At 40.5% G+C, this 11221-nt stretch overlaps 1 protein-coding gene across 1 annotated transcript; it reads right to left on the bottom strand.

Moving 5' to 3' along the window:
• Positions 1 to 3421: 3421 nt before the first annotated feature.
• LOC145799655 (uncharacterized) lies at positions 3422 to 4258 on the bottom strand. Its single transcript, XM_082889263.1, has one exon. The coding sequence runs from the start codon at positions 4256 to 4258 to the stop codon at positions 3422 to 3424; it is 837 nt and encodes a 278-aa protein (XP_082745389.1).
• Between the last annotated feature and the right edge of the window lie 6963 nt (positions 4259 to 11221).

Raw genomic sequence — 11221 nt, 5'->3', positions numbered from 1 at the left:
GCTCTGAAAACAATTCAAATAATGATAGAGCGGAGACAAGGTAACAAGAAAGTAACAAAACTCTCGGGGATGGAGTCATTTTTGATGGATGCTGAAGCATTGGCGTCAGAGCTGCAAAAGAAATTTGCTTGTAGTACATCCGTGGCAGAACTACCTGGTATGCCATCTTATCAACCCTTTCTTTTGAAATGCGTAAATTTTGATGGATGTGTGTGTGCACTCGTTTTAGTCTTCTTCGTTGCAGTTCATAATATAGCATTTACATTCTTTGGACACGTGATGATGGACATGCTAGAGGAAGTATCTCAATCTTTTTTAGTTGGACAAGTTGGGGGACACACGGTGCCCCATTTTTTTTTTTTTTTTATAAAAAAAGAAAAAGAAAAAATTGCCACGAGCATTACCCAAAGTCAATGAATTTGATTAGAAAAAAAATTTGATGTAGAATAAATATATAAAATTATACGTTTTTCATGTGTAGCGTGTCATGTTCTGCATTTTTGGAAAACTTTCATGTTCATGTGTCCGTATCCATGTCCGTATCTTGTATGTCTATGCTTCTTAGCATGAAACACACTACAAGTTTGCACAAAAATAACTTAGGTTAGGGTCTAGTGATAAAATAAAAATGTAGATTTTTACCTATAAAAATTTGTATTATGTTGTATATTCTTATTAACTTTGAATGAAATATTCGTACATATATAAAATCATATGTTTTTTGCGTGTCTCCCGCATATCATGTTTTTTATTTTTTGAAAATTATCATGTCAGCGTGTTAGTGTGGTGCATGTCGTGTCATGTGTCTGTACTGTATATGGTATATATCTTTGTACCAACTTGAGAATGAGTGTTGTGATTTATGCTTTATTTAGTTGTTTAGTAGCCTTGGGGGTATGTTTTAACTTAGAACCATATTAATTTAAATTTATGGGTCTAAGGGAAATAAACCAAAATTTTGAGTTTCTCTCATTAGCCATTCATTTTGTCTCAATCTTCTCTCTGTCTTCCTTTTTGTGGTTTTCTCTTTGTTGTAAATTAACTATTTGGTAGCATGTTTTCTCTGCAGCCTACCACAAATTTTTTGTGGATTTCATTGACTATTTTGTGATGGTCACTAAATGTTTCTGATACATTTAGTTGCATAGAAACACTAAATTTTTTTTTTTTTTCAATCGGCAAAACACTAAAGTCTTTTGTTGACTTGGACGGGGTCCTTTCAAACTTCCTTTTTGGTTGGGTCCTAGGCCATAATGAACTCAGTGGTTCTCATTTTATTTTTTGGTGGTTGTATTGGTACGTAGGCAGTATAATTTTTGTGTTACTTTTAAAGCTGTCTGTTGCATCTTTTCTTTCTTTTTTTTTTTTTTGTTGTTGTTCAGGTAAGAAAGGACATGAAGTTCTGATTCAAGGGGGTGTGATTGATGATCTTGGAAGACATTTGGTTGAGCAGTATGGTGTCCCAAAGAGATACATTGAAGTTCTTGATAAAACAAGGAAATGATTCTTGAGGTCAGCTTTCTTCATTGATCCTTTTCTTTTTTTGTTGGTCTTGGGATTCAGTTGGGACTATGGTTCGATTGAGTTGATAGTACAAATTGCTGTCTGTAGCAACCTACTTTTGCAATTGATCTTAACTACTAGCCTTCTTAAACTATATCTTGCACAAGGATGGATATTTATGGTGAAGTCACTAGATATTCCTTGTTACTCTTATCAGATTGAGAAAATATTGTCTCTATCATTGATTCTCTTATTGGATTTTCTGAAAGACTATCAAATCTGGTTGTTTAAAACAATTGAACTAGTCCCGGTGAGAGTTTTGACTGTTTTATTTATGGGGTAAGACGAAATGTTACATCTAATCCATAATTATTTCACTTCTTCTCTCACAACTATAAAATCAACTACAAAAAAAAGCCAACGAACTTCCCAAACACATCTACTTTAGGCAGGCTAAAGTAGTCAAAAAGCTAAATAGCCAACTAAAATAGCCAACTTCCCAAACAAGGCCATAGTGTTTTGGCCATCAAAATCAAAATAGCAAATAGGAAGATTTGTAAATTTGTGATGCATGTAATGAAAACGTACAAAGGCACATTTCCATTAGCTTTGTTATTGCTATTTCATGATGTTTTATGATCTTAGGAAACTATTACTAAGTAACTCTCTTTTTGTATCCTCTAGTTGATTCTGTTCTCAGTGGAAATATGATGTAGCCTGTAGGGCAGAGCCTCATGTGATGGATAAGCTGGCTAGGATCCAAGAATGGTTTGCTAATTCTTAAATTTGTAGGGTTTATCATTGAGAATGTAAGTTTAGGTTTAAGGATATTTTTGGCTTTGAATTGGTTGAAGTCTAAACACCATTTTTGCCTAATACTAAAGCACTAAGGATCCTCTAGATTGAAATTTCCCTAAAGTTTCCTAGAGTGCTACATTGTGTGGTTGAGATTTATTGGCAAGTCACATCAGAAAAATTGATGTGACTTGCCAGTAAATCTCAACCACACAATGTAGCACTCTAGGAAACTTTAGGAAAATTTCACTCTAGAGGATCCTCACTCTACATAGTAAAGAGTATGACCTGTTAGAATTTTTTAACAGCAAGGGAAAAGTGAAGAGAGCAAGCAATCCTTAAAATCTCAGTGATGCTTTCGGAGAGTTTCACGTGGGGAAGTTTTAAGAGTTTAATCATTAAAAAGGGTAAAATCTGCAAGTTATATTATTCAACTTGTTTTAGTTGTCTCTGCAAAAGGATTGCCTACAAAGATGCTTAGTTAACCAAAAATATAGACATTTTCAACTCGGGGAATTGGCATTCTACAAAGGATTTTTAATTCAATGAAGATTTAGACTAATTTAGAACAAGAAAACGACTTAACAAACCTTATGATCAAACATCTTGCTAATATAGAGACCAAAGATTTGAAAAATGACTTAATTTGTTCTCTCTCAACTATCTTCAAGTGATACTACTCTTAACATTACACAGATAATATATTCATTTCTAATTCTATCCTTCTTATCTGTACCGTACATCTATCTATGCTCACAGTAGAGGACTTTGCAAACAGAATTAAGTAACCAACAGTAGAGGACTTTGCAAAACTCAGAAATCTGAAGCAGTTAACATCACACATATAATTGCTCACTACACTCAACCCACAAGTATCTATGCTCACATCACTCGGGAAACAGCTCCATATACCTGCAAAAGAAAAAAATACAGTGATATATATAAGCATGTTAGTTCCTCTCAATGTGGCTAGTAAGTTGGGGCTTATGGAGTGTTTATTCCTCACACGAAACTCACCCTCAGACTGGTTGGTGTACACTCATCCATCAGTTTTCCAGGACTCCAAGCACCTATATGAATAGCAAACATTAGGAAACCCCACAATTTATTTGCTAACCTTCACTCAACCCACATTTAGTGAACTCTCAATCCTCACATCAGCAGCAGCATGCTTCAGCATAGTACGAGGCAGTTTCCATGAACTAAGATACCAGCTGTCATTATGGTTAGTCTTCAAATTGGTTATATGCATTACCCTGAACCTAACCATATCCACAATACACTTAATAACAACCTCTTCAGGGACCATATCTTTACTAAACACTCTATTATTCCTAGCAACCCATAACTGGTACACAGTACAAGTAAAGGCAAGCTTGGTAATAATAGCCCCCAGGGATTTCCCTTTCACAGATTTAGCAATAATCTGGACCAAATCATCCCAAAGGAGGGATGGCCAATCAACATTTATTTTACCTTTAATACAAGACCACATTCTTTCCGAAAATGGACATTCAAAAAAAAGGTGATTGTGGTCTTCATGATGGTACTGACAAAATGCACACACAGCAGATTGCGTCACACCAAAAATATGCAACCTGTCCCCAGTGTTAAGACGGCCAAGGATCGCCATCCAAACCACAAAACTCACTTTAGGGATATTGTGAAGGCCCCAAATTAAATGTGACCAATTCACATGGTCATAGTGAGTTCGTAATGCATTCCAAGTGGATTGGATAGTGAAGTTCCCATCATGAGCAGGACACCAACTAACACTATCATGGCCACCAGTAGGGAGGAGATTTGAAGGAGTTTTGTTAATGAGATCCATAATCTCCCAAGAAGAAGGAAATGGCCATCTCCAAGAATTTCCCTCCACAATCTGACTCACCTTAGCATCTATGCTTAAGGCGGTGTCGTACACAATACGCCTCCCAAACTTATCCCAAATAGAACCCATAGGATGCCAATTGTCAAACCATAAGAAAACTCCAGATCCATCTCCCACCTTATACTTGATTAAGGGGTAAATTATAGGCCTTAGGGAGAGAACTTTCCGCCAGACCCAATCTGGCTCTTGTTTCCTTTGCCAGAGGAGCTTCCTTTTGCCTTAGTGCCAATTTGAGCCTGCTTAGTGGCCGAACTACTAGGGGTGGTTTCCACTAGTTTTTCCACTTTAGCCCGCAATTCTACATCATTGGGAAGAACCAAACTGGTAATTTCCATCAGACTGTTCTTCAAAGCCTTCAAGCCATCTATATCTTGAACCTCAATCTCCCCCTCAGATGGGGTAGACACTGCTGATAGTACTGGGATAGTTTTCTGAACCTCAATTTCCCCTTCAATCTCCACTGACTCCTCCTGAATATGCTCTAGCTGTAGGCTCTGCCTTACATCAGATTTCGGTAGGCCATCCTCCTTTGAAGTTGCAGGATTATCTGTCTTGCAATCCGGCTCTGCCCATCACTATCCCAATACTCAAAAGGCACATTGAAAAACTTAGCCCAGACTGGAACAGTAGTAGCTTTTTCCTTCGAAAGCTTCATCATCCGAGTCCATTTTTTCAGAAAAAGGTTAGAACCACCTATGTACCATGGCCCTCCTTCAAGGACCGCACTACAACAATCAAGGCTTTCAAAAATGAAGAAGCTAAAGCCTTCTCCATTTGCTAGAACTTCCTTCAAACCCTTATTTTTCCATAAAGCAAAAGCACTGTTTTTCAAGTAATTATAAGCCACCCCTTTGTCCAGGAAGTACCCTACCAGACATGAATCCCATTTCTCTAAGGGGTTGGGCCTAGGGGGGAGACTCACACTAACATAGCCATCACTCCGAATAGGGGGAACATACCTCAACGGGATATTAGATCGCGATGAGGATGCAGCCACATCAGCCCAGGATTTCGTAGGGCCTTGACCTTTGCCTCCTCCTAGCCCTCTACCTCCTCTGAAATTTGAAAGCCCACCCCTTCGGGAAGCCATATCTTCGCGACCAACATCACCGAGGTTTGGCGTCTGCACTGGGATCTCTTCAGTAGTTTGGACCACCTCGACTGAGACAGTATTCTCTTCCAGCCCTAGTTCTATGGGACGATCTAGAAGATTCTCATCCTGATTCTTACCATCAAGCCTGTTTCGAGCAACCAGGACACTATCAGGTAGGTTTTGAAACAAAGGGGTTTCAAAATCCATACGATCTGACCATCGCGCTGAAAATAATGAACCCGCGGTAGATGGCGAGGTCATTATCGATGAGGATGGGTCTTTCATTCTCGCTATACGATCTGCCACTTGTTGAAAGTCTGAGGGTTTTACCGCCCTTCGTTCTTCCTGATTCAAAGATTTCTCCACAACCTCGGTATCGTTAGAATGCCCAAGATTCAAACCATCCCCATCTATGTGATCTGAAGACAGATCCATGGACGCTGCACTCAAAACCCCAAATCTGTTGCTTGCAAACCCTCGTGTATCACTCGCTATACCCACCGTAGGAACGATCCTAACCCTATCCTTTACCCGTAAATCCAAAAGACTCTCAGTATTTAGTAACGCATTAACTCCTGTCATCTTAATCAATGAGGAATTGAAACCCTAGAAACGCAGGTTTCTAGAGAGATGCGGGAGCTTCTCACTCTAACCCATCACTCATTTCAACCTGGCAACTAATAGGTTCATTAGCTTAAGTGGCCAATTTTAACTCAAACTAATCTTGCTCTAATTCTAAGTGAGTAATTGTAGCTTAACAATATTAGTTTCACTTAAGAAACTCTTTTTTTTTGGGTAAGTATGTCATAAAATAAAGACAGTAAAATATACAAGTTTACAAGGGGCATACCCCAGGTACACCCAACAACAGATAATAGAAGAACAAAAAAACACCACAAAACTACCACCAGACATCGTACAACATAAAACCACACTCGCAAAAGCAAAGAATAACAGAAAAAAAAAAAAAAAAAAAAAACAGGACCCCACTTTGCCCATATATCCTTTTGTCCCTAAGTAACCCCTACCATCAGAGATAATTGATGGAAACTTGGGGTGGATATATGGGCAAATAAACAAAACACACCACAGACTCATAAAACATAACAAACAAACACACAATACAATGTAACTAACTAAACAGCCAACAAGACCAATCGAAAAATGATAACTACCCCCGCTTGCTCCCAGTCCCTACCTTGGATGAAAGCATGGAATCCAATAAGCATCTCGCTTCTCATAGCCGTGACATCCTAGCCACTTAACCAAAGCCATGACGAAGGAAAATATCTATCCCATGAAAGATCCTGGCTGAGTCACATGAAGCCTGCATAGTCAATCACCATAATCAATGGTCTAGAGAAGTTTAGTGAAAAAACAATAGCCCCGCTGTAACAAACCAATACATAGCCAACAAAACATGAGAGCAATCATCACATCCCCCAGTCCCTTCCTTGGTAGATCACAAGCCTCAAACCCCACGGCAGTGTCCCCTTCACTCCATACAATCAATTAGGATGGGTCACATGAAGACAAGAAGCGACCAGAAAAACCGGTAGTTATCCTCCCGCTCATCTCCCAGTCTCTAACTCGGCTGGTTATCGAACCACTATTCCCCATAGCAGCGACTCCCCAATCACTCTTGGCGGAGATGGCTCAAAACCACCCTCATATTGAGTTACATGAGGATCACATGATCAATCATCATGAAATAACCGACTACAAAAGGTCCGCTGCAATGTGGCTAAACAAGAATAAATGGGCTCACCAATAAGATTGAGACCCAACCCCAAAAACCCAATATGCTACGAGCCCAAGAATTAACCCTTAAACCGTGGAGTAGTAGACCCATTTAATAAATAACCATGAAGTCCAAATGGCCCCCACACGATTTCTTCATAAAAACCAATTTGCCGTGGGCCCAAAATTTGCCCACTGCTACAGTCCACTTCACTCCCTCCAAACATCACAGCAATTTGAAGCACTTCAAACCCAAGGTGGCCCAGCTAAGCAATATTATATAAATAAATATATAATATATCAAATGCATCCTTGTCCACACGCATGTCTTCAACTTTTAAAACCTCAGTAACAAAATCGGCCCACAGAAAATTTTGGGTGAATAAGAAATAAATAAAACAGAAAATTTACACGAATACAAGGGGCATCCCCCAGGCCCTACCACAAATTACAACAACAACGCCCAAACTGAAAAGACTAAAAGAGACTCCTGCCACCAAACAAAAAGCCTACCATCACACTAAACCGGGAACACGCGCAGCCATGACAACTTAGCAGAACATAATATTTGTTCAAGAACCATGTCCCCACTGGCTTTGGTTGAGTGGCTAGGATGTCACGGCTATGAGAAGTGTGATGCTTATTGGATTCCATGCTTTCATCCGAGGTAGAGACTGGGAGCAAGCGAGGGCAGTTATCATTTTTCGATTGGTCTTGCTGGGTGTTTAGTTAGTTACATTTGTATTGTGTGTTTGTCTGTTATGTTTTCTGAGTTTGTGGTGTGTTTCTGTTTATTTGCCCATATATCCACCCCAAGTTTCCATCTATTATCTTTGGTGGTAGGGGTTACTTGGGGACAAAAAGGATATATGGGCAAAGTGGGATTTCTGTTTTTCTGTTGTTCTTTCGCCTTTATGAGTGTGGTTTTTTTTTTTTGTTGTAGGGCGTACCTGGGGTATGCCCCTTGTAAACTTGTACATTTTACTGTCTTTATTTTATGACTTACTTACCCAAAAAAAAAAAAAAACTAATAATTGCCTAAGCTAATTAGTTAGTGGAGCAGAAGAGGGAAGGATGGAGAAGGACGGATAGAGTTAGAGAAAAACTTTTTTCTTGAGTGGTAGAAGAGAAAATTGGAGAAAAGAAAGGGAAATACGATAAAAATGAAAGCAAATTGAAATTCATCCTTTTGTCAATGAGAATTGAACACTTAGGTGATTTAGGAAACCTTAAAAGAGTTTCTTAAGTGAAACTAATATTTTTTTTTTTGGGTAAGTAAGTCATAAAATAAAGACAATGAAAATTTACAAGTTTACAAGGGGCATACCCCAGGCACACCCAACAACAAATAAAAACAAATATAACCAACATAAACTACCATCGTAACCCCTAAAACTAGGGGGGACAAACAAGAACAACACAAATACAGAAAACCCCAACTCTGCCCATATATCCTCTTTGGCCTCAAGTAACCCCTACCATAAGATAGATGGGAACTAGAGGTGGATATATGGGCAGAGATACACACAAAATAACACCACAAAGCTAATAAACAAAACAGAGACACAGACCAAACAACAACCCTCAAGCCGAGTGAAAGATAATAATCAACCCCACAAGCCCCCAGTCTCTGCTGCAGATAAAAATATGGAATCCAATAAGCAACCCACTCCTCACAGTCGTGACATCCAAGCCACTTAACCAAAGCCATGACGGAGGATAAAATCTACCACATGAGAAAACCCAGCAGAGTCACATGAAGCTAGCACGATCAAAAACCATAAGCCACAAACCAGGAAGTCGAAGTGAAAAGACAGTAGCCCCTCAGCAACAAACCAATAGACAGCCAACAAAATCATGAGATCAATCATCACATCCCCCAGTCCCTTCCTTGGTAGATCACAAGCCTCAAACCCCACGGCAGTGGGCCCTACACTCCATGTCAGGTGTGGCAATACGATCAATTAGGACGGGTCACATGAAGATAAGAAGCAACCAGAAAACCGGTAGCTATCCTCCCACTCATCTCCCAATCTTTAACTCGGTTGGTTATCAAGCCACTATTCCCCATAGCAATGACTCCCCAAGCACTCTTGGCGGAGATGGCTCAATACCACCCTCATATCGAGTCACATGAGGATCACACAATCAAACATCATAAAATCATTAACTATAAATGATTCACTGCAAAGAGTCTAAGCAAGAGAATAACCAAAATAAACCCAAAAATAGGGTCCATCTGCCCCCAATATAGTGGTCCACGGGCAGCCCAAAAAAAACCAAACCGTGGGCCCAACTATTTTAATAACCCAAACGGCCACTACAAGCACATGGGCCAACGTGAATTGCTCCCACACGTGGTCCACCCACTACCAACACCAAGGCCTAATCTAGGCAGCCACAGCATAAGTCAACCAACCAACAAATATATATAAAATATATATAAAGTTGATTATAGCTTTTACCTCACACAACAACAGCACCATGTAAAGCTCATGTACACAACACCCAATCATGAACTGACCAGCCACCTTTTGGTCTGACCCAAAACCCACGTGCTAACCTTGAGCAGAACAACAGCAAAGCTTATATAGCAAGCTTGGGCGGGAAAACATGACACCAACGTCCACGCGACAGACCACACGTAACCGTCACGCTCCAACTCAAAACTTGAACTAACATCAACACCGACCGGCGAAACCGCCATGGCGGGAGCATCACACCATATAAAACACGTGTAGCACACCGTCCTCACAAGCATAGCAACACCGTCCTCACAACCCCCGGAAGAACAGTCAACACTGAAACAGACACCGGAAACCACAGAAGCAACCACCGCAAGCATGTGACGGTGAATGACAGCCCACCGGAGAAAACCCTGCAGCCCCCATCTCAGATTCGTGAGATGCACGATCATCCCCTTCCACAAGAGAAAGGTACAGCAACGCATAACCAGCTTGGACAACCTTACCCAAAACGGAGAATGAGATCCTACCGTCGGAAACCCATAAAAAAAAAACAAGGCCACTCGCCAATGGCGTGAAACCCACCCCGGCGATGAGCCTCAACATCCTCCACACAGCCGACGCTGGAACAGTAACCCATCGCCGGTTAACACAACCCAGTATATCACTAATGATATAAATACCACTAGCAGTAAGCTAGTAGACCACCAGGCATCACGCTGATCAACAGAACCGCCATAGGTGCAGAGACCAGCGTACCAACACAAAAACACATCTATCCGCGCGAGAAACTTGAAGACAGCACCATACCACCGCTGAGAACACGCTGCCAGCACTGTAAAATAGTGCCGGAAACAACCAGAAAATTTCGGCGAGGCTATACTAGGACAGAACCATCACCAGAACCTCCAAACTCCATAAGCCATTGAAAACCGAGCTCACCACCGGCGAACCAACCACCCAGCAAAATCACCACAGTGAAAGGAATACAAACACCTCCATGAACGGCGAAACCACTTCCACGGAGTACACCCGATACCCAACTACGAAAAAGTCAATACAATGTGTACACTAAGCTCGCACAGAAAACATGCTCATTCCAACTCGGATTATTGAGAGGAAGAGCTAAACAAGTTGGCCGGGACTGCACCAGAACACACCACCACGAATAACCCCCGGGGGGAGCTCTGCTTTCTCATTCGATGTTTTCCAAATGGATATTAAGTGAAACTAATATTGTTAAGCTACAATTACTCACTTGGAATTAGAGCAAGATTAGTTTGAGTTATGGAGAGGAATAGTAGAATTTTTAGTAAGGTCCACAAACCTGAAGAGGTTGTTACTAACTCTATTATCCAAATGGTTAGGGGTAGGCTTTTTTCTTTGGAAAATATTAAATCTTCTGCAGGTGATCATTGGTTTTTGGAGAAATGGAATCTACCTTACAAAATCATGCAGCCGACCAATGCTATTGCAGATGGCAGGAGAATGAGTGGTGTGAGCTTACCTACAACTAGGGTCGAGTGATGGTGAGCATATACTGTGGGGTTTTACTAATTGGGTGTTCTTTTGTAGGTTCTTTCCTTTCTTATCAGGTTATGATGAATCCTATATCATCCCCCAAATTGAAGTGGCTGAATGGAGGGTTGAGTGATGTGAGCAAGCAAAATATATTCTACCATTGTGGGTTGAGTGATGAGAGACAGTATACATGTTTTGTTCTAACATTTATTA

The sequence above is a fragment of the Camellia sinensis genome, chromosome 9 (assembly GCF_055761805.1).
Source record: "Camellia sinensis isolate YWXY chromosome 9, ASM5576180v1, whole genome shotgun sequence".
NCBI lineage: Eukaryota > Viridiplantae > Streptophyta > Magnoliopsida > Ericales > Theaceae > Camellia > Camellia sinensis.
This window is presented reverse-complemented; position numbering and strand designations above follow the sequence as displayed.

Excerpts from the sequence above, each read along its gene's own strand:
- LOC145799655 (XM_082889263.1), bottom strand. The coding sequence starts at position 4,258 with ATGGGTTCTATTTGGGATAAGTTTGGGAGGCGTATTGTGTACGACACC.